Below are 24,115 nucleotides of genomic sequence, written 5' to 3' on the forward strand. Positions count from 1 at the left end.
GCTCAGGGGTGGCGCCTCCCGGGGCCGGCCCCGCCCGACTGACCTGTGACGCTGGCCCGGGTGACGCGCTGCACCACGGCCTTCATGGCGACGGCTAGGGGCGAGTGGGGCGGCGCCGCGCTTCGTCCCGCTTCGTGACTCACAAGGCGTCTCCGTTCACGGCGCCCTCTGCGGGTGACATCCGGAAGCGCGCCGGAGGACCTCTTCCAGCGGGTTGCTGCGTCCCGCCCACGTCCGGCACGCCTACCCACTGATTGGTCCTGCTCACGTCAGCCACGCCCACCTGGACCCTAAGCATGTGCCAGACCCATCCAAGGAGAAGCTCGGCTCAAACCTTGGGAGTGTGAAAAACTCCAGCCAATTCCCCACAGCCTGCGCACACGCCACTCTGCCCTGACCAACCTTAATCTCTGCACTGGGTTTTATTTCTACTCTCCCGCACAAGACCGAATCCCACCTTTGTCCGGAGTTCTTTTTCTGTATTTCTCCTCTTTTCCTCTTCTCTGCCCCCAGATCCTCCCAGTTTATTTGCCGTTTTTGTCTCTGCAGCTAATCATACCAAGTGCAAAAATAGCTGCTAAAATAGCCATTTAACCATGTAAACTACTCGTTTGTCTTAGAAATGTCACAGAGCAAACAGGTGCATGATCCTAGAAGTCTTAATTCCTCCTGTAATACAGATACTAATACTTAGCCTTGCCATAAAACTGTTAGGAAATTAAAATGAAATATACTACATAAAGATACTTGGAAGGTACAAAGGACTATACTACTACCCTAACAAATTATCAGTGATTTTTTTTAAAAATTAGCCGACTTCAGCACAGTGCACTTAAACAAAAAATGAAAATAAAAGTCTCAGTTACTCCAGCTGAGTTTAAAATATGGCTTAAGCCGGCCGCCAGTGGCTCACACCTGTAATCAAGAGGTTGAAATCTGAGGAGCACAGTTCAAAGCCAGTCTAGTAGGAAAGTCCGAGAGACTTTTATCTCCAATTAACCACCAGAAAACTGAAAGTGGTGCTGCGGCTCAAGTGGTAAGAGAGGCACTAGCCTTGAGCTGAAGAGCTGCGGGACAGCGCCCAGGCCCAGAGTTCAAGCCCCAGGATGATCAAAAAAAAAAGATGCTTAAGCCCACAGGCTCTGAATAGTGTAAGAAGGATCCTAATGAAAGTAAGGAAGAGAGATAACGGAGAGTGAGAGAGCAAGGAGTTGTCATTCACTCAGAAAAATCTACAAACTAGTATGCTTGAATTCTAAATACTGAATGCAAAATTATCTTTATGAAGTGGTCAAAGCTAACATCGCCAGTAGTAAAAGACCCAATACTACAAAATGGAAGGTCACATGGTATTTTTGCCTCACAGGGTCTTAAGTAACAATGAATAAAAAGCAAAATTCTAACGGGAAAGGACGTATTAACAATTTAGGAAGTATCAGTAATCCACAAAGCAGGGATCTGCTAAAAAGCTGAACTGAGGCTCTCACAAGGGTAAAAGCCAAACACATGGGTGGGAGAAGCTGATCAGCATTCAGCACTGTCGCTAGAAAGTAGTTCCTTTCAGGGCTAACTCTAGGGAAGAAAAAGAAACTGATATGTAGCCAGAAAGAAACGGGATCTAGCTCAAACAGGCTCTGTGAGTGGCTGTGTTCCAGTTCCTCTGAAGACCTCCACTTAACTCTGTTTTAATTCTGAACTTCCTATACATATTTTGATAAACACCTGTGTGATTTAAGCTGGCTGTGTCAGTTTGTTGTTTGCAGCTAAATGGGACAGGTGACATTGATAGCATCATGCTGACACTTTATGTCCCCAGCATCTAAAACAGCATCAGCACTAGTCACATTTGGCCTTTAATCTATACTTGAAGATGTATGTGAAGGTACTGGTCCAGAAGAACAGAAAAAGTCTATTTACTTCAGGAATTTTATTCTAACGCATAAGAAACCCACTATCCAACAGTACCCAAAGGGCTGTTGTAAGCCCCAAAATGAACTGGGAAATTTTGCTGAATTTCAGTTTAACCTAAGGCTTTAATAACCAACATGAAAAAAATGTGAAGTCATATGAGCTAGTTTTGAAAAATGAGCCTATAGAAGCTCAATGTGGAACTTCACCTTGACCTTTTACACAACTAAAATATAAAATACCTTCTGAATTACTATGTTTAGTTTCCTTCAAGGAAATAGTCTCTGCATTTACCACTGATTACATTTTAGAGCAAAGTTAAATAGATACTTTTCACAAACAAAAAACAAATCATCTATCAAACTTAAATGAACCAAAGTCTTTGTTTTCAGAATTCAGCAGTTAATCACAATTATTAACGAGGTCCACCAGTCCATGATTTGAAATAGTTGAGGATTTTGTCAGTAACTGGGACAAAATCTTTTTTATATGTGACAATCGTTTCCACATAAATTCCTTTTAGGAGCTCAGACTTTTCAATTGTTGAGACAGGCATTTCACTTGTTGAATCATCCTTTTGCTGTACTTCATTACCTTAAAAAAAAAAAAAACTTGAGTGATTAACTGTGAAAACAATAACTAAAGTCTTGGAAATAAACTAAGTCTACTACAATGCTTGATAAGAAATGTACTCATTATCTTGCCCCTGTAATTGTAACCCCTCTGTACAGTATTTTCACAATAAAAAATAAAAATTTTAAAAAAGAAATTTAAAAAATAAAATAAAATAAAAATAAACTAAGTCTAGAATCATGCCAATAGATGCCTATCACCATGTTCTTGAAGGAGGGGAGGGGGAGAGAAGGGGGAAGGAGGAGGAAGAAGAAAACGAGGAAAAGGAAGAGGGAGGAGGAGGGAGGAGAAGGGAAGAGGAGGAAGAAGGAGGGGGAAAAATATGACTGCTGCGAGTGGCTCATGCCTGTAATCCTAGCTACTCAGGAGGCTGAGATCTGAGGATCACAGTTCAAAGCCAGTCCTGACAGGGAAATCCGTAAGACTCTTATCTCCAATTAACGACCAGAAAACTGAAAGTGTGCTGTGGCTCAAGCGGTAGAGTGCTTGCCTTGAGCTGTAAAAGCTGAGGGACAGTGCCCAAGCCCAGGGTTCAAGCCCCACGACCAAAAAAAAAAAAAAAAACACCATAACTGCTATGGAACTCATTGCTGGGAATGTTTATTTTCAGACTACTTATACTTTTCATGAACAAGCGTAATCTTCAAGATTTCACATAAGAGCTGGAGATAGTAACTTACATACAATTCCCCTTAAAAGGTACACATCAGTGGGCTTTTACTATGTTTAGAGTTGTGCAACTAGTACCAGGGTTGCTTTTAAAATACTTTCATCCACTGGGGGGGGGGATCTATAATTTAGCAGGCACTTTCTATTGTCCCCACTCTTCACTCAGCCCCTAGCAACCACACTAATCAGTTCTGGTCTCTTCGACTTCAGCATATAATTAAAGGCTAAGAGATTTCCTCTTATACCCAGTAGCTGATTCGCTTTTAATTCTCTTTGGCTGTTTTAGCACTCTTTAACTAGTCCTGAGATTGTTTGCTCCTCATAGGAGATGAGGGCTAAGAGTACCGGGCAGCAAGCACTTCGTTAAAGAAATCCCACCTTGAACTTCACACATTCTCCCAACTGAGAGTAAGGACAGCGGTCTTTGCTAAGTACCGTTCAACATGTCAACGTTACTGGCGTCCAGTTCTTTGCGGATCTCTTAAGAGCCCAGGTCCCTTAAGTAACCGCTTCAACTCGTTTTAGAGTAATCTTGGGGCTTAAGCACAGGGAAGTGACTTTTAGACTCTCAGGCCTGGACCTACTTGCGGTTGGTTGTGTCGAAAACCTTACCTGATGGCGCCTGTTTACGATCCAAATAAAACACAGAGCCTAGCAGCGTCCAGGCGCCTAACGCGTACACCAAAGATAACCGCTTGTACCATACCGAGGCTGTTTGGGGATTCATGTTCAAACTTTTACTCCAAGGTGGCCCAAAGCACCGGCGGGCTGTTGTCTTGTCGAGGTCGTTGCCGCTATCACCAATAGGAAGTCGGCTCTTCAGTCACTTCCTGCTCCACCTCGCAATGTACCTTGGGACTTGTAGTCCACCTTGGGCACCAGGCTATGGATCCTGGGGTAGGTGGCTTTTTGTCAAGCTGTGACAGGCCAAGCTACACTTCATACCGTGTGAAGGTAAGCAAATAACAACTTCTTTGGACAGAAACTTTCCCAATTGCATAACAACAATGCCTATCTTGCCACAGGTCAGAAGATGCAGAGAGGCTCAATTTCATTCTTCTTTCAGGTCTCAGATTTGCAGGAATACCATTTCTCTCTTCCCTCTTCCTCATATTCCTGTAGGTGAATTTTTTTTTTTTTCGGTAGTGGGGCTTGAACTTTGGGCCTGGGTGCTGTCCCTCAGCTCTTCAGCTCATGGCTTAGTGCTCTACCAGTTGAGCCATAGTGCCACTTCCAGCTTGTTCTGCTTACATGGTGCTGAGGAATCGAACCCAGAGCCTATGCAAGGCAAGCACTCTTCCACGGAGCCACCTTCCCAGCCCCCTGTAGGTGAATTTTGTGTGCCTGCAGGTCCAACCCAGTTCACCTTTGTGTTCTGGGTCCCACTCTTTGCAGCCTCCTCAGAGGCCTTTGTCATTAACTACACCCTAACAGCACTCACCCCATTCATTTTCCACTCATGAATTCTATTCATCATACAAATGTACCTATGTCTCAAAAACAAAACGAAAATGTCTTTTGATTCTGTCAGATTCTCTTATTCATGTTTCTTCAAGGCATAATCTACCCACATTTCAGTAGGTGAACACTGGAGAGCAAGGCTGATGTGTTAGGCGCGGGATAGGCAGGAATTACATTACTTTTTTTAGAAACATTTTATTGTCAAGATGATGTAGAGCGGTTTCAGTTACATATGTAAGGAAGTAAGTATATTTCTTTCTTTCTTCTTTTTTCTTTTTTTTTGCCAGTCCTGGGGCTTGAACTGAGGGCCTGGGCACTGTCCCTGAGCCTCTCTGTACTCAAGGCTAGTACTCTACTACTTGAGCCACAGCACCACTTCCAGCTTTTTCTGTTTATGTTGTACTGAGGAATGGAACACAGAGCTTCATGCATGCTAGGCAAGCCACATTCCCAGCCCATGAGTACATTTCTTGTCCAACTTGTTACCGACTCATTTTTTCATTTTTCTCCCACTTTCCCTACCCACCCATCCCCCAAGTTCATTTCCAACATACTGTCTTGTATCGCTGTGCATTTGGTTCACCCTTTGTCCTTTGTCTCACCATTTTGTTGCTCCCCTTCCCTTCCCTAATTTGAAACATATATAGATACCCAGGGTACCAAAATCAAATACAGTAACAACAAAGGATAAACCATAAGGGGAAAAAAAAACACAAAAAGAAAAAGGTTCCCCAAAAGACTAAACAATAGAGCTTCCCTGTCGCTACCGCCTCGACCAGCAAGGAAGACGCGACACCAGACTCTTCTCTCTGCAGTTTATTCAGGACCTTTTTGTAATCTTCTGACCCCAACCCCGGGGAGAATTCCCCACAGCCTTAAGTACCCGCTGGGTAGCCAACCCTGATACGCCACGTGGGAACCACCAATAGGTTCAGGTGCGCGGAAGCAAGCCAGATTCTTTGCCTTAGCCATATCAGGAGTTGTTTACCACAGAGAGCACTCGCCATCGGGAAGGCGAAGGGCGGAAGCCGGCACCATCTTCCAGGTGCGGCCTCTCGCAGCTCTCTACACTTCCCTATCACCCAGCAATCCCACTTCTGGGCATTTACCCAAATGACCACAAACACGGCCATACTAAAGCTACCAGCACAACTATGTTTATTGCAGCATTATTTACCATAGCTAAGCTATGGAATCAACCCAGATGCCCCTCCGTAAATGAATGGATCAAAAAAATTATATATATATATGCATATACACAATGGAATTCTATGCTTCCATCAGAAAGAATGATACAGACCCATTTGTAGGAAATAGAAAGACTTGGAAAAAGTCATATTAAGTTTAGCAAGCCAGACCCCCCCCAAAAAAAACATTATTTCCCTCATTTGTAATAATTTGTACAGGGGCTGGGAAGGTGGCTCAGTGGTAGAGCGCTTGCCTTGCATGCATGAGGCCCTGGGTTCGTTTCCTCAGTACCACAAAAGCAGAAAAAGCCAGAAGTAGCGCTGTGGCTCAAGTGGTAGAGTACTAGCCTTGAATTGAAGAGCTGAGGGACAGCACCCAGGCCCAGAGTTCAGGCCCCACGACTGGCAAAAAAAAAAAAAAAAAAGACATGTCTAGGATAATCCTAGAAGATGGACAGAATAGCTAGCTATATGCATATGACCGTATAAGATGATGTTAAGCAAAATGAACCCCAAGACATGAAAACAAGAGGTTTTTCTTTGTTGTTGTTGTTTTACATCACTTTTCAGCCACACTTAGACTTGATTTCCAAGCCAATGAGTGCTGGGCACCTGTGGCTCATGCCTATAATCCTAGCTTCTCAGGAGCCTGAGGTCTAAGGATCCAGCCTGGGCAGGAAAGTTTGTGAGACTTTTTTAGGGGGGAGAGGGAGGGGTCATGGGGCTTGAATCTAGGCCTGGGTGCTGTCCCTGAACTCTTTAGCTCAAGGCTAGCACTCTACCACTTGAGCCACAGTGCCACTTCCAGCCTTTTCTGTTTATGTGGTGCTAAGGAATCGAACCCAGGGCCTCATGCATGCAAGGCAAGCGCTCTACCACTGAGCCACCTTCCCAGCCCACTACTCTCTTTTCTCACCAAGCTTACCCACTTTATTAATCTGAAAGCAAATCCACATGGATCACTGCCAACCCACGGTATCTTCAGCTTTTATCCATATCCCACAAGCTCCTTAAAATGTCCACAACTGAATTATCAATGCCACATCCAACAAGAAACATATGTTCTCTTCCCGTGCACCACACCTGGCATACTTGAATGTCAGAGCCATCTATGTATCTCATATCCTTTTTTTTTTATATTAATGTGAAACATACATGTCCCAAAGAGAAAATTTTAGGTTTAATCTGCTTAGTTTTTTTTTTTTTTTTGGGTCCGGTTGTGGGGCCTGAACTCTGGGCCTGGGCGCTGTCCTTCAGCTCTTCAGATCAAGGCTAGCACTCTACCACTTGAGCCACAGCGCCACTTCCGGCTTTTTTCTTTTTGCTTATGTGGTGCTGAGGAATTGAACCCAGGGCCTTAGGCATGCAAGGCAAGCACTCTACCACTGAGCCAACTTCCCAGCCCCTCTGCTTACAGTTTTATGTGCTCTTTCTTCAAGATGTATCTCAATTAAAAATTATATCTAAAATATAAAAATACCCTATGGAAAAGACAGAGAATATGAACTCCTGGAAAATATAACTGTTACATAGGAAATGCTCCAAAAATATAGAGCAGAAGCAGAAGACAGAAAATATAAACTCAAAAGATAAAAGTATCAGAATCAATCAAGATGGCCCAACATCCAATTAATTGGAGTTGTTTCATTTGTCTACATCATACTTAACTGGCTTTTTTTTTTTTTTTCTGGTCCTAGGCATTGTTCCTGAGCTCCTTTTTGCTCAAGACTAGTGCTCTACCACTTGAGCCATAGTGCTACTTACAGAGATTTTTGTGATTAACTAGAGATAAGTCTCACAAACTTTCCTCCCCAGGCTGGATTTGAACTGTGATCCTTAGATCTCAGCCTCCTGATAAGTTAAGAGTTGCAGGTATGAGCCATAGGTGCCCTCATTGACTTCTAATACATAACTTACTTCTAATTTTTTAACTATTGGTCTACCCTAAATAGAACAGAAACTTCACAAGATCAGGAATTCATGTTTTATTGGCTATGTTCCCAGCAAACAGTTGATTCCATAACTTTCTGACAGGAAGTGATTGTGGGCCTAGTTTTACACCCAGCGATAGGAACATGGTCAAATAGGAACATAGATTTGCAGACATGCCCAAGTCCAATGAATTATTTTCCATGTTCTCATTTTAACAAGTCATTTGAGATACCAAATGTTGCATTGAATCATAGGAAGAATGGAGCTAAATAAGAATCCCACACAAAGAAAGTAAGTCCTGCATGACAGTTGTGTAGCACGTCTAAAAAAAAAAAATGACCCACATTAGAAGTCCAGGACATTAGTGACATCTGAAAAAAGGAAGGGACTTCATTCAGAATAAGCAGCTGGAATTTCTTAGTAAATAAAAAACAAAAAACTTCTCTCAAACATCAACCAAAAACTAAGAAAATCTGGGGGGAAAGCCCCACAAAACAAGAAAATACCAATCCGAATAGGAAGGAAGCCAACTTGTGAAATGATGACATGTAAGAAAAGTGACTCTAATCTTGTCAAGTGACATAGAAACTTACACTAAACAGAAAAGAAAGAAAGAAAAACATAATACTCAATACACATATAAACAATATTTACATCATTAAACTATATATATGCTCTTTATTAGTTTCCACAATAAACTTAGAAACAAAAAAACAGAATTATTGTTATAGGCCAGAATATACATTTTATCACTTAATAATATAAAAATAAAGGCATAGCTGATCCAAACTGGAGTGTGGAAGGAAAGTCTTATTATCTACATCCATTGAAAATAGGAATTGAAAGATAATTGGCTAAAATTCAACAAAAACATGTAAGGTTGAACAGTTAACCTCTGAAGAGCAGATCTAGGTTTAGGGAGTGGGGAAAAAGCATTTATTAATTATAAGCTCTTTAGGATCAATGTTTATTGTTTTTAAACAAACACATATAAAATCAAACGTAATATATGTGTATGTGTACATATATCAGAGTAGTATGTATAGATATGTGTGTCTGTGTGCGCGTGTACATTACATTGATTGGAAAAATAGTACCTGTACAAGTTATTTCACTTGATGCCCAGGATAAGTGTGCCATCACTCTGGTGGAGCCACTTACACACATCAGCCTTTTTGCTACGTGTGTATGCCAGTAACCAGGGCTAGAACACAGGGTCTGGGTGCTGTCCCTGAGCTTTTTTGATCAAAGCCAGCAGTCTACCACTTGACCCACAGCTCCACTTCCAGTATTTTAAGTAATTTATTGGTGATAACAGTCTCACAGACTTTCCTATCCATACTGGCTTTGAACTACAATCCTCAAATCCTCCTGAGTAGATAGGATTGTAGGCATGAGCCACTGGCATCAGGCCACCAGCCCTTCTTGGTGTCTACCTGGGCAGGACTGCTGACATGAGAGTTACATATGAGGCAGCACAGTGCCCCATCCATGCTCTATCAGAACAGTCCTACATATTCCATATTTTTCCTTGACCCCTTAACATTTAGATATAAACAAGGATTAAGTTCAGTAAACACTTTTTTGTTTTGCACAAAGAAGAACGTTCATATTTTATTTCCTAAACACATTGATTTAAATATAGAATATGGGCTGTGATTACTGCTGTGTTTTTAGTTAGCAGTTTGAATTTGAGATACTGAGGCAGAGACACCCTGTTGGATCTGAAGGAGACTAAGGCTTAGTGGTTGAGGAAGGCTGGCTTCAGGCCTGGATGAAAGGCACTAGGATGCTTATGTTCAGCTACCTGCTTCTTTTCTCATGAATGGCTGTGTATAACACACTAGTGACAAACAGAACCACAGGATCTCCTGCTATAATACTCAGCCTGATTGCTGTTTTTCAGAGAGCTATTTTGAGAGAGTCACATCACACACAGAGACCTCAGGAGGTAAAATTTGTTTTAGCATTATTTTAGCCAGTGCTTTCTTTCCTCAATGATTTATTTCCTGCATGATCATCAATGTTTTCATTTCAACAAGCTGACAAAATCCATTACCTCTGATTTTATACAGACTCTAAAGTTAGGCTACAAAAAGCAAGTAAACAACTACAAGCACCAAAAGATTTACTACCTTACAATTTCATGGGCAGGAAATGGGACATAGAAAAGGATTATAAATAAATTATAATCTTCAGACTTACAAACAAAACTTCCTTTGGTTATTTATTAAAATCTGTCAGAAAAGTTAAAGGAATGCAATTAAGCCTTTATAAATAACTGGGACATGATCTGCTCACAACTGTGTTTTCTCCAATATCCTGGTCACATCCTCAGTTTAAGAGGCAGTGGAGACAGCCAGCTTCTTCAAATGATCCATGAACACCTGCAGGCTGACGTCATCAGTTAGGATAGGTGCTCCAGTTTCCTGAAATTTTAAACAATAAAGTCTTACTGGCAGAGACTTTATGTTTGAGTTTTTGTTGAAAGGAATAACACTGATCAAGATATATTGTATTCATAAAACATAAAAATAAAAAATTTATGTGCTTTTGAGTACCTTTCTGCCTCAGAACATTCTTGTCACCAGTACTCCCCACCACCTCAATCTCTGCCAAGCAAACTACTATCAACTTTCCTCAGCAAACCCTTTCCTGATCCACATAAACAACGCCATCCCTGCCCACTGAAAACATGGTTTTGAGGATATGCCTTTCTATTTTCACCCTCCCATGGTGCTGAGGACTCCCTTGGAGCCGAGCTCCACATCAGCAGTGAGTTGCAGCGGTGCTAGTCCCTGATCTGACCCTGGCAGGTTATGCTGTATGCTATAAAAGGGAATCTACACAGGCAGCACCCCAACTCTCATTGCAACTATGTCATTCAAAGTTTCCCCATCCTAGTGGAATATTCAAGCCTAAGTTAACCTGTCTTTAGCCCAAAAAGAGTCCCATTTTATAGGAATTTAAAACAGGTTTTTAAAATAAATAGCCTAGTACCTTCCCCAAATATCTGTCAATTTCTTACCTGTCCCCAAGCATACAGATTGTGTGTCTGAGATGGGTTCACTTTGGACAAAAGGAATCGAGCCTTTAAAAAAACAAAAGTTCGAGATTAAAAGTGACATTGCTATAACAGAAAACAGAAAGACAAACTTTCATACCATTTCTTTAATTAAATGAGAAATCATTTTATTATATAGGAACCTATTTCTTTAGCTTAAACCCACAGGCTGAAACACTGTTAATCCTATACCTTGATGTCAGCATCTTCATGTACAAAGAAGTCAGCTGGCAATGTAACTCAGTGGTAGAGAGCTTGCCTAGCAAATCCCATGTTCAGTTCCCAGAATGGCAAGACAAAGAAGTCATACTTGGAAGATCACCTATATGTCAATTTCTGCCACCACATAAAAAGAATGGTTTGGGGGCTGGGAAGGTGGCTCAGTGGTAGAGCGCTTGCCTTGCATGCAAGAGGCCCTGGGTTCGATTCCCCAGCACCACATAAACAAAAAGAAAAAAGCCGGAAGTGGCGCTGTCGCTCAAGTGGTAGAGCGCTAGCCTTGAGCTGACGAGTGAGGGACAGCACCCAGACCCACAGTTCAGGCCCCACAACTGGACCCCCCCCCCAAAAAAAGAATAGTTTGGATTTATAGCCATAAAAATAGATCTTGAAATATTTGGCTGAAACTCAGCTCACCCACCTGACTGCCACCATGCTCTGTGTTGATATAACGCGGCATGGGGAAGCGTGCCTGTAGAATTTCTTGAGCATCATCTAGTGGTGCCTGCAGTAGGTGCTTGAAGTTTTCATACTCAGGCATGTCCTGATATCCAGCTTTCTGCCACTGAGCTATAGTCTACACCAAAACAAACACAACTGCTGTTGAAAGACCAAAGGCCCCTTCATCAATGCTTCTGACATTCTTCTACCATCACCACACCACCATCTAGAACTGGTTTCCAATGAGAAACTTTTATGTCACAAAAGAGAAATTTCAGTCAGATACTAGCAGCTCCCACCCATAATCCTAACTACTTAGGAGGCTTGGAACTGAGAATCACAGTTCAAAGCTGTCCCAGGCAGGAAAATCCATGAAACTTCATCTCCATTTAATCACCAAAAGCTAGAAATGGAATTGTGGCTCAAGTGGTAGAAACCAGCCTTGAGCAAAGAAGCTCAGGGACAGCGCCTAGGGCCTGAGTTCAAGCTCCACACTCACAACCCCACACCCCTACACACACACACACACACACACACACACACACACACACACACACACACACACACACACACACACACACACACACACACACACACACACACACACACACACACACACACACACGAAAGAGGGGGTGGGGATTTTCAAGAGAAGCAAAGCAGGGCTGCCCAGTAGTAGGCAAAAAGAGTACATCCAAGGGGGACAGTTACACAATTCTCCCAGAGCTTCAGTCATCAGTCAAATAACTACACAAAACAACTAGCTAGCAAAGCCTGTGGGCTGGGTAAACCAAGCCATTCTTCAATTTCTTTTTTTTTTTTTTTGTCAGCCGTGGGGCTTGAACTCTGGGCCTGAGCGCTGTCCCTCAGCTCATCAGCTCAAGGCTAACACTCTACCACTTGAGCCACGGGGCCACTCACTCTCATGGAGATTCCTGCCCATGCTGGCTTTGATCTGTCATCCTCAGATCTCAGCCTCCTGAGTAGCTAGGATTACAGGTGTGAGCCACTATTGCCCAGCCTTCAATTTCCTTTCTACTGTTATGGCTCAGTCTAGTGTCTTATTTCACACCTAGAAGGAAAACCATCTGCAGGCTGTCCATTCCCTTTTCACATCCCCTCCTCCAATCATGCAGACTGCATGCATCTGACCTATCTTGTTGTTTGCTCCTCCTGGGCCCTGAGTTGGGACACTCTTGGCAGTGAAGGTAATGCTATAATAAAATCTGTCAAGGAGCTGGGAATGAGGCTTAGTGGTAGAATGCTTGCCTAGCAAGCATGAAGCCCTGGGTTTGATTCCTCAGTACCACATAAAGAGAAAAAGCTGGGAGTGGTGCTATAGCTCAAGTGGTAGAGTGCTAGCCTTGAGCAAAAGAAGCTCAGGGACACACTCCCTGAGTTCAAGCCCCAGAAATGACAAAAAAGAAAAAAGAAAAAGAAAGAAAGAAAGAAAGAAAGAAAGAAAGAAAGAAAGAAAGAAAGAAAGAAAGAAAGAAAGAAAGAAAAGAAAACAGAAAAAGTGTCAACTAGGCAATGAGAATACAACATAATAAACTATGAAAAATAGGGGTATTGTGTGTCCCCAATGGGGCAAAATACGTTCATTCTTGGCAAATTGTTAGAGAAATTTAACTTTTACCATGAGAAATCACAAAATGTAAGTAAACTGAAATGCTTGCTCATGCCATTTAGCGGTTACTAAAAAAGAAAATAATGAAGCTGGGCACTGATGGCTCACACCTGTAATGCTAGCTACCCAGAAGGCTGATATCTGAGGATCTCAGTTCAAAGCCAGCTTGGGCAGGAAAGTCCGTGAGACTCTTACCTCCAATTAACTACCAGAAAACAGGAAGTAGAGCTGTGGCTCAAAGTGGTAGAGTATTAGCCTTGAACAACAACAACAAAAAAATACACAGGAATAGCATTCAGATTGAGTTCAAGCCCCACAACCAACCAAAAGAAAAAGTTCCCTCATCTCTATACAACACATCAATAATGACCCTAAAATTATCTTTAAAAAAATTTTCCCCAAAACTGATGCAAGTAATCAGAGAAGCCACTTCCTTTTTGAGGGCATTTAGTCCATTTCTTTGAGAAATGGACTTTTCCTTGAAAAACATCCACAACCAACCCAGAGATCCACAGTTCCATGTAATGTTCGCTATGTCAGGTTATGTCATCAAAGAAAAACTGCAGCCCAAACCTAACTTATAGAACTCTGAAAGGAGTGTATTTATTTTCCTTCTTTTGACTGTAATTTTCTATTACAGCAGTTCATTTTCTTTATTTTTACACACAAAAAAATGTACTGAAAAAAAAGCATACTGAGAAAGAATAAACTGCTGTTGCCTATTTTTAAATAAATAACATTGATTTAAAAAAAAAAATCACCTGACTATATTTGTTCCCCCTTCCTCCCTACCTGCACCTTCCCTCTGTCCCTGTCCCAAAAGACCAACAACAACAACAACAAAAAATCACCTGAGATTTGTTTACAGCAAAGCCTGTTAAATTTCTGTAATATACAATATACAAATATAGAGGTCTAAAAGCTTTTACTGAACAGAAAAAAGCCACTATATTCATTTTATTTTTTAATTTTATTTTTTAATTATCTTTAAATAGTTGTACAAAGGGGTTTCAATTCAACATGTCAGTTTGTGAGTAAAATGCATCTTGAGCAATGTCGCCCCCTTTCATGATTCTCTCCCTGTTATACTCATTTTAGTAAACTGGGTTTCCTGAGTCCTAGTTCTTGTTTCAAATGTCATCTAAAAACCTACATTGCCAGGTACTGGTGGTTCACACCTGTAATCCTCGCTTCTCAGAAGGCGGAGATTTGCCACGCGCTGGTGGTTCATGCCTGTAATCCTAGCTATTTAGGAGGCTAAGATCTGAGGATCACAGTTCAAAGCCTGCCTGGGCAGGAAAGTCTGTGAGACTCTTATCTCCAAATCTCCAATAAACAGCCAGAAAACTGGAAGTGGCACTGTGGCTCAAGTGGTAGAGTGCTAGCCTTGAGCTGAGGAGCTGAGGGACAGTGCCCAGGTCCAGAGTTCAAGCCCCATGTCTGACAAAAAAAAAAAAAAAAAAAGACAAAAAAAGAAGGCTGAAATCTGAGGATCACAGTCCCAAGCCAGCTCAGGCAGTAATGTCTGTAAAACTCTTATCTTCAATTAATCACCAAAAAACCTAAGTTGAGCTGTGCCTCAAGAAGTAGAGTGCCTGGCTGGGAAGTTGGCTCCAGTGGTAGAGTGCTAACCTTGAGCTGAAGAGCTGAGGGTCAGCGCCCAGGCTCAGAGTTCAGGCCCCACCACCACCACCACCAACAACAACAAAGAAGTAGAGTGCCTAGGCTTGCACAAAAAAACCTCAGGAACAGTACCTAGATCCTAAGTTCAGGCTCCAGGACAGGTACAAAAACACAAAAATAAACAATCAAACAAAAAAAACAAATTATTAAATAACAAGAAAACCAAAACAGTAATTAGAAAATAACTAATAATACCATCTTACCTCACCAAGATAGATGACAATTTGGAAGAAAGTATCCATCAGCAAAATTCTATCAGCCAGAATGCTGCTGCTGTCCAGGAGCACAGGCTAAAGGAAAAAGGAAGAGCTATGTTGGTTTTTCCTCTCCCCACATGGCAACCACTCCAGTCTCACACCCAATCCCACACCCAATGATGTTCACAAATGTTCTCTTCACAAATGTTTCTGGCATAGGACTCCATCATCACACATTCCCACTCTTTGCTCCCCAGCTCAGTGGTTCTAAATCTCTTCTGTACAAGAGAAACAGGCTCAAAATAATCCCTCACCAATTGCAAAGAGGAAGTAAGTAACTTGTGATCTAGGAACCAGAATTGGAACATTCTGTTTTATGCTAGAAATCCATTGAATCAAGACTATCTTTCTCTCAAATCTATTTCACATGTGGTTGTAATAAATGGGAGAACTTAGAACATTTAGTACAATTTTTCAATGACTTTTATTTCAAAAATAAAAGTAACTCGTACTCATTTAAGAAAGCCTTAAACCCTAGCATAACAAATATTAATGTTTTAAATTATAATTGTTTGGATTATTTCTATATGGTTCTTTATTTTTTATTTATTCATTCATTTGTTTGTTTATTCTTATGCCAGTATTGGGGATTAAACTCAGGGCTTCACTTTCTCACTTGGCTTTTTCACTCAAGGCTTGGACTTAATCTACTACTTGAGCTAGAGCTCTAGGTCTGGTTTTTCACTGGTTAATTGAAGATAAGAGTGTCATAGATTTGTCTGCCTATGCAGGCTTGAAACTTTGACTCCTTAGTAGCTAAGATTATAGAAGTGAGTCACCCACACCAATAGTTCTTTATTTATGCTTCTAAAAAGCATAATTAGGAAAGATTTTCTTTCCTTCTCACACTAGTTTAACAATCATAACTGGCTTTATTTGCAAACCAGGCAACATTCTATTCCAAAAACAGAATAAGCATTCCTTTCAATAAGTTTCTATTTTGTTTTCATGTAATGTCGATATAAGGACTTATATTACATAAATTGACTATATCTTAGATTAGTTATTTACTTTGTGTGAAGAAATAGAAAATAGACTACTGTAATAAAGAATTAGATAGTGACCTAAATAGTCAATAGAATAAATCTATATGTAGACTTATAGTAGTCCATTTTCTACCTCTTTGCACAAAGCTTTTTCTTTAAATACTATACTAGACATGGAATTATTGCTTAGGTAATATAAGCTCAAAAAAAAGCAAAGTACTCTAATATTTAAAAGTTTTTTTTACATTTATTACTTTCTCAAAGAATACCTTTCTATGTCCTTTGACCTTTCCCTATAATTTTAATACTCAGAAACAATATTAAATTACATATAATTCTCAAAGACTTTTCTTTTCTCTTTTAAACAGTTTTGCCTTAGAAGTATATTTGTAAGAAAAACATACATATTAGATGATTGTAATTATTAGAAAAGCATACACATATTGCCATATGCTGGTGGCTCACACCTGTAATCCTAGCTATTTAGGCAGCTGAGATCTGAGGCTCTCAGTTAGAAGCCAACCAGGCAGAAAAGTCCATGAGACACATCTCCAAACAGACACCAAGAAGCCATAAGTGGAGCTGTGGCTCAAGTGGTACATCACTAGCCTTGAACAAAAAAAGCTTAGGAACAGCACCCAAGCCCTGAATTCAAAACTAGAACTGCCACCAAAAAAAAAAAAAACAAAAAACAGATACACACAGCCTTACCTCTGGGGGTCCATGGAAGGAGTAGGAGTAAAGAATGGGCTGGATCATGATGAGAGACTGTGTCAGGTCCTGACGGGCAAAGTGGTGTCGATAATAGGAAGACTCATCGGGACTGTTGTTAAAGACTTGAAGAAATGGAGACCTTCTTAGATGGAACATGAACTGCATTGACAAAAAAGAAAAAGACAAATGCATATAGCTGTATCCTTAGATATATTAGAGAGTAGATCCCAACCCTTTTAGATCCCCAAAACAGTATAGAGCCCAGACAGAGGAAAAGAAGCCTCTGGCCTCACAGAGACAGAAAGCAGAAGCTGGCACAGGAACTGGTAGAAGAAGGAAATGGAGAATTGTTAATTCAATAAGTGCAGAAATTCAGTATAGCAAGATGAAATTTCTGCACACACAACAAGATGAAATTTCTGCCGCACAACAACATAAATGTACTTAATATTATACAATTATACACCTAAAAGAGTAAAGGTAGTGAATTCTGTGTTGTGCTTTTTACCACTTTAAAATTTTTATAGAACTTAAAAACAACAAATAAAGAACTTCACAGCCAGGCGCCGGTGGCTCACACCTGTAATCCTAGCTACTCAGGAGGCTGAGATCTGAGAATCATGGTTCAAAGACAGCCCAGGCAGGAAAGTCTGTGAGATCCAAATCTCCAATTAATCAAAGAAAAAGTAGTGCTGTAGCTCAAGTGGTAGAGTGGTAGCCTTGAGCAAAAGGAGCTTACGGACAGCTCCCAAGCCCAGAGTTCAAGGTCCAGTACTGGCCAAAAAAAAAAAAGGCGGGGGGAATTCTCTTTAAAATATGAAATTTATAGATATGGTAAAGCTCTCATATGAAAGGAGAAAAGCAAAGAAACATTTATTTCCAGAATCCCTGGATGGGGCTATAGAAAGAGAGCATCTATTCTCAAAGGAATTAAATCAATAGAGAAAAGAAGTACACTTAGGGCTTTTTTTTTTTTGCGGGGGGGGGGGGGGTCCGATCGTGGAGCCTGAACTCTGGGCCTGGGCGCTGTCCCTCAGCTCTTCAGCTCAAGGCTAGCGCTCTACCACTTGAGCCACAGTGCCACTTCTGGCTTTTTCTGCTTATGTGGTACTGAGGAATCGAACCCAGGGCCTCATGCATGCAAGGCAAGCACTCTACCACTGAGCCACCTTCCCAGCCCCACACAGGGCTTTGAATTATAAGCCACAGTATAAAAAAAATGCACTTTTGGGGTAGGGAAGAGAAACCAACAGGAGACTTCCCAAGGACTGAGGATATACCAGAAAGGCCAGAAGACTGAGGCAAGACTCGGACACAGGCTGGTAGGTTGGAGTGAGGTAAGAATAGGGAATAGAACAATAGATTACACTAAAAAGATATGTTCATTACCCTACAGATTACAAAAGGTGGGTAGACTTTTAGCTGACTCTAAGGAATGAGAAATGAACTGCCTTGAGAACTATAAGCATCCTAAAACTCCAACTATTAAGTCATATGTTCCTAAATAATCAGGGATGATATTCAACACATTCTATATACAATGCACAAAGTGTATGACAAGAATTAGATCATCTGACCAATAAGCCCATGTAAAAGGTTCTTTTCTCGGTTTATAGATGAGGAAGTGAAGTACAAAGAGGTAAGCAACTCGTCCAAAGTCACCCTACTTTTGAGCTGTAGAGATGGACACTAATCCAGGACATCTATAGCTACAGAGACTAGACTTTTGACCTCTACCCTAGAATGCCTTGTCAGAAAAAAATCTTAGACTCCATCTCATCTGGTGGCTTCCCAACTGTGCTCCTTAGGCTTGGCCAATCCTGGGTCCTTCTAGGAATGGGGACTCTGGTGGGACTCAATGGGTGAGTGTTATGTGGGCACTACCAGAGCAGCACCAATTTTGTCTGCTTTGCACACTGTCTTTTGAGGAACGGTCCTTTGGAATAAAGAATTTGAGGCTGGGGGCCAGTGGCTCATGCCTGTAATCCTTGCTACTCAGGAGGCTGAGATCTGAGGATCATGGTTCAAAGCCAGCCCCAGCAGGAAAGTCTGTGAGACTCTTATCTCCAATAAACTGCTGGAATACCAGAAGTGGTGCTGTGGCTCAAGTGGTAGAGCACTTGCCTTGAGCTGAAGAGCTGAGGACAACCCAGGCCTGGAGTTCAAGCCCCATGATGGGAAAAAAAAAAAGAAAAAAGAAAAAAGAAAAAAGAAAGAAATTTGGAAGTGAGAGCAATCTGGATGCGACATCTGTCACCTACTGATCACCAAGATTGAGTTGGCTAATCTGGCTGACTAGGTGGATGTCTTCTTCCTCCTTGCTCACTGCTCCATGTGCAGGCCTCCTGAAACTGTGTACTTGGTGGAAGAGGACAACTTTCCCCAATATTGAAGGATTGGTCTTTAAAGGTATATGTGTAGCTGTGTTCCCCTGCTAGAACCTCCAAACAAGCTTAAAGAATGTTATGGTTTTACAGAGATTGCACAGTGCTAGACTATTTTTTGTCAGTCTTGGGGCTTGAACTCTAGGCTTGGACACTATCCCTACACTCTTCAGCTCAAGGATAATGCTCTACCATTTGAGCCACAGAGCCATTTCCATTTTTCTGGTGGTTAATTGGAGATGAGTCTCATGGACTTTCCTGCCTGGGCTGGCTTTGAATTGTGATCTTCAGATCTCAGCCTCCTGAGTAGCTAGGATTATAGGCATGTGCCACCAACACCCAGCAGTGCTAGATATGTAATACTTGACTAAACTCATAAAATCCTCCTAACCACCCACATTTCCTCATTAACAGATGAGGATATACGATCAGAAAATAAACTTTATCAACAATAGCCTGTATCTCAAAGCATAAAAAGTCTCCACTGTATCCCAAAAATAAAATTTATTTCTATCACAATTTATTCTATATTTATTTTTTAAAACATGTATTTCTTACCTGAGGGTATAGAGAAAAGGAATCCGATAACCTAAAAGACGTAGGGTCATCTTTGTTATACTGCCCAAACTTCTGACACTGTTAAAAATATAAAGAAAAAAGAAAAGAAAAGAAAATCTAAGTTAGTGTCACCTAGATTAAGAGCTATATTGTTTGCTTCTTCCTATGAGTTTGAGAATAACATTCTCAGACAGCAAAGACATACAAATCACCAGGAGTTCCTGTTAAAATACAAGACCAGGAGCGTGGCTCTGTGGCAGAGCATGTATTTAGTATGTATGGTCAAGGCCTTAACTTCAAATCTCTAGTATTAAAAAAAAAAGCAGACCTAGGAAGCTGGAAATTAATATTATTAATAAATAATAATAATAAAGGAAAATATGTTTTCATCCACTCCCAAGGTTTTCTTCACCCATTTTCTGCCTCCATCAGTCTTAAGAGTTACCCATACTTTAAATAAGAGTCAATACTAAAGCTGATACCAGTGGCTCAGGTCTATAATCTTAGCAACTCAGAAAGTTGAGATCTGAGGATCTCGATTCTAAGCCAACCTGGGCAGGAAGTCTGTGAAACCCTTATCTCCAATTAACCAGTTAAAAGTAAAAAAAATGGAGTTATGTCCCAAGTGGAAGAACACTAGTATTGAGTGAAAAAGCTAAGGGACAATAACTAGGCCAGGCCCTGAGATTAAAAAAAAAAAAAAAAGTTAACGCTAACTTTTCCATTTTGGATTTGAAAGTCTTTTTCTATGGTTTTTATCAGTTCTTCTGTCAACATACTTGCTAATTACACAGCTTCTGTTCCCTCTGCCACCAATCTTCTTTCAGCTCCCTTGAGCCTACAAAAATCTTTTTTTTTTTTTTGGGTCTGAACTCTGGGCCTGGGCACTGTCCCTCAGCTCTTCAGCTCAAGGCTAGCACTCTACCACTTGAGTCACAGCACCACTTCTGGCTTTTTTCTTCTTGCTTATGTGGTGCTGAGGAATCGAACCCAGGGCCTCATGCATGCAAGGCAAGCGCTCTACCACTGAGCCACCTTCCCAGTCCCCTTAAATCTTTTTTTCTTTTCTTTTCTTTTCTTTTCTTGTCCGTTGTGAGGCTTGAACTCTGGGTCTGGACCCTGTCCCTGAGCTCTTCAGCTCAAGGCAAGCATTCTACCACTTGAGCCACAGTGCCATTTCTGGTTTTCTGTGGTTACTTGGAGATAAGTCTCATGGACTTTCCTGCCTGGGCTGGCTTTGAACCGTGATTCTCAGATCTCAGCCTCCTGAGTAGCTAGGATTACAGGTGTGAGTCACTGGCTCCCAACTCTTTCATCTTTAACAATAGTCTTTTCTCCCAGGAATCTCCTTCTAGGGGATGTTAAACATGAACACATGCCTATGCTACAACCCTGCTTGAGAATCACACTTAAGTCTAACCTCTCCCTAAAGACACATTGTAATACTTCTTGCTTCCTCTCTCCTGCTTGGATCTGGCCTGATATATGAGGCATCTCTCACTATGCATGGATCCCAATTTCTAAAACACCTCCTAGATGCCGAGAAAATATAGGACTGTAACATTCACAAAATCACTAACGTAACTCAATTGTTACCAAATACCAAAATACTAATGCACCAAATAGTCCATACATTTTGTTTCTTTCCAACTATGATGTCAGCTCTTGAATAAATGCGCATTTAACATTTGTTTGATACACTCTCAGAATGTCCAGTGTTTGGCAGAAGGTAAACAACTGATAAATACTTGCTAACTGACTGTATAAAACAATAGGTTTAATTGACAATTTTTTTTCTCAAAAGTAGAGCAGAGACCAACATTGAACCCAATGCTATTATTTTCAACTTACCAGTCTGATGAGTTGTCGGTCCAACCACCGGAGCACATCAGGCCCCTCCTCTGACTCTGCCCGGAACACACCTAGCCGTGCCATCAAGACTGCAGCAGCCTCTTGATCAAACGCAGCTTCTATATGCCTGAGCTGACTCTGTGCATCTGCCCAACTGACAATTCCAGAGTTAGTGCCAGGCATACATTCAGAAGTGACTACAAGGCCAGATCTCCACTTTGATAAACATAAATCTTATTTCTTTGTGAAGACAAAGAAATCTTATTTCTTTGTACTGTACTTATACTAAGGACACCTGGCATACATTTTTAATTATCCATGGTGACATCTGAAGACTCTCAGCTCAAAAGAAAAATGATAAAGGAAAATTTCTCTACATCTACAAGATACAAAAGCAGAAACTCAAGAGACAAGCCTGAATATAATGTTCTTCCTTCTATGTCAAATTAAAATTTACAAAATGACTTTCCAGAATTACCTGATAGACCAAGAATAAATACACACTACAAACATGATTATTATCTCCAGAATACATAAAGAATATCTGTAAATCAATGAATAAGTAAAATAAATAAACTTTACAAAAACAAACAGAAGCTATCACAGAAAAAGTCTGTATGGTATAAACATGAAAAAGTACTCAACTCATTGCCCATGTAATTGTAACCCCTCATTACAGTATTTTCACAATAAAAAAAAGAAAAGAAAAAATACTCAACTCAATGATAACATGGGGAAAGACAAATGGAAGTGAGATACTGATCTACACTGACATGTCAAAGAATAATAATGTTGATTGTTAATAAGGTGGTAGTACTCTTCTTACAGTACTGGGGAAGAGTACAAATAAAAAAGTAGTTGTGCCAGGCGCTGGTAACTCATGCCTGTAATCCTAGCTACTTGGGAGGCTAAGATCTGAGGATCCTGGTTCAAAGCCAGCCCAGGCAATTAACCACCAATTAACCACCAGAAAACCAGAAGTATCGCTGTGGCTCAAGGAGTAGAATGCTTGCCTTGAGTGGAATTGCTCAGGGACAGTGCCCAGGCCCAGAGTTCAAGCCCCATAACCGACCAAAAAAAAAAAAAAAAGAATGTTGTTGTGTAGTATCCAAAATTTAATTTCTAGAAAGTAGCTAAAATGAGACTAGAGCTGTAGCTGAGTGGTAGAAGGCATACTATTGCATGCAAAAGGTCCTGGGTTTGATCTTTGGTGCCACAAAATAAAAGAGAGAGAGAGTGAAAGAGAAAAAGGAAGAGAAAAACAAAGAAAAAGAGAAAAGAAACAGAAATACCTCTGTGTATAAAGACCTAAAAATATGCAGCACTGTTATAAGGGCTTACAATGTTCTTTAACAGAGAAGTGATATATCCATGCGAACTATGAATTACTATGTAACCACTACAATGAATAATATAACTGGGCACTAGTGGTTCAAGCCTGTAATCCTAGCTACTCAGGAGGCTGATATCTAAGGATCAAAGATGAACACCACCCTAGGCAGGGAAGTCCATAAATTCTTATCACCAATCAAAAATGGTAGAAGTGAAGGTATGGGTCCAGCCTCGATCAAAAAAAAGTCAAGGACAGCAACCAGACCCTGAGTTCAAGCTCCAATATTAGCACCAAAAAATGAAACAAAAACAAACAAAAAAATAGAAAAAAGGTATAATATTTTCAAACATCCACATATGACTCGGAATATATAATAAACATAAATGCTGTGCAAACAGTTGCTATACCATATTGTTTAAAGAAAATGGATAAGAAAAAATGTCTATATGCTCAGTACAGATAAGCTTTTAAAACATATTACCCATTCAAAGTTGATTAACTCCCTAAATGGAGAAACCAGATACAGAAGATCTTCTGAATTTACATTCTACTTTAATGAGGATGGTTTACATATGTAATAAATGAGATCATAAAAAATAATATTCATTGAGCTATATCTTACTGAAAAGTATTCCTCTAAGACAAAGGCTTAAACAATCAAGTTGGATTGGTGAGAACCATCCAATAAAACCAGAAAAACCACCTCAAAGATGGTCAAACATCTTTTCATAGGAAAACTTTCAGTATTTCAAGACGAAGAAAATGAGTTACTTACTTGCGGGCAATGGTGGTCACTCGAATGCGTTTCTGGGTGCTGGAATGTTGATACTGAGTGACAAACTGAATGGCTCCTCTGCCTCCCTGAGGGATTGGGGCATTGTGCTGCAGGGTGAGAGGCCACATACATGGTTACTGTCATAGGCATGATCCAAACATAGTTACAGAGCCTACAAGACTTTTCTAAACACTTTTAGGGATAAGATACTTGAAGCATTTTAAACCACACATTAAGGAGGTTCATAACTCCACTGTATATAACTTCTACCTAAAAGAAAAGAGAGGGAAGAAAAGAGAGAAGAAGCAGATTTACTTATAAACTTCTGGGGTGGGAAGTATAGCCTCAATGGTAAGAGCACCTATTTAGCAAACATGAGGTCTTGTGTTCAATGTCTAGTGAGGAAGAACCTGAACTCCAATTATCGATG

At 40.7% G+C, this 24,115-nt stretch overlaps 3 protein-coding genes and 1 non-coding gene across 7 annotated transcripts in view; 1 reads left to right on the forward strand and 3 right to left on the reverse strand.

Annotated features, from left to right (window-relative positions):
• Nucleotides 1-171, reverse strand: part of Dtd1 (D-aminoacyl-tRNA deacylase 1) — a 168,738-nt gene extending 168,567 nt beyond the window's left edge. Inside the window, exon 1 of the mRNA XM_070006678.1 lies at nt 44-171. Within this exon, the coding sequence (XP_069862779.1) occupies nt 44-86 (43 nt within the window). The 5' untranslated portion in view covers nt 87-171. The remainder of the gene's footprint in view (nt 1-43) is intronic.
• A 1,739-nt stretch (nt 172-1,910) lies between these two features.
• On the reverse strand, nt 1,911-4,015 carry Smim26 (small integral membrane protein 26). Its single transcript, XM_070007634.1, has 2 exons — nt 3,823-4,015; nt 1,911-2,502 (listed from the first exon to the last, which is right to left on the reverse strand). The coding sequence occupies exons 1-2, from the start codon at nt 3,935-3,937 to the stop codon at nt 2,324-2,326; spliced, it is 294 nt and encodes a 97-aa protein (XP_069863735.1). The 5' UTR covers nt 3,938-4,015; the 3' UTR covers nt 1,911-2,323.
• Nucleotides 4,016-10,008: 5,993 nt separating this feature from the next.
• Nucleotides 10,009-24,115, reverse strand: part of Sec23b (SEC23 homolog B, COPII coat complex component) — a 40,215-nt gene continuing 26,108 nt past the window's right edge. For all 4 annotated transcript variants that reach the window (XM_070006679.1, XM_070006680.1, XM_070006681.1 and 1 more), the window contains exons 13-20: nt 23,686-23,792; nt 21,578-21,731; nt 19,727-19,804; nt 16,782-16,943; nt 15,031-15,117; nt 11,495-11,650; nt 10,819-10,881; nt 10,009-10,219 (exon numbers count right to left, since the gene is read on the reverse strand). In XM_070006679.1, the coding sequence (XP_069862780.1) occupies nt 10,130-10,219; nt 10,819-10,881; nt 11,495-11,650; nt 15,031-15,117; nt 16,782-16,943; nt 19,727-19,804; nt 21,578-21,731; nt 23,686-23,792 (897 nt within the window). In that variant the 3' untranslated portion in view covers nt 10,009-10,129. The remainder of the gene's footprint in view (nt 10,220-10,818; nt 10,882-11,494; nt 11,651-15,030; nt 15,118-16,781; nt 16,944-19,726; nt 19,805-21,577; nt 21,732-23,685; nt 23,793-24,115) is intronic.
• Trnaa-ugc (transfer RNA alanine (anticodon UGC)) lies at nt 11,229-11,301 on the forward strand. Its single transcript has one exon. It is a non-coding gene; the product is annotated as a tRNA-Ala (tRNA).

The sequence above is a fragment of the Dipodomys merriami genome, unplaced genomic scaffold (assembly GCF_024711535.1).
Source record: "Dipodomys merriami isolate MVZ:Mamm:240054 unplaced genomic scaffold, mDipMer1.0.p SCAF_7, whole genome shotgun sequence".
Classification (NCBI taxonomy): Eukaryota; Metazoa; Chordata; class Mammalia; order Rodentia; family Heteromyidae; genus Dipodomys; species Dipodomys merriami.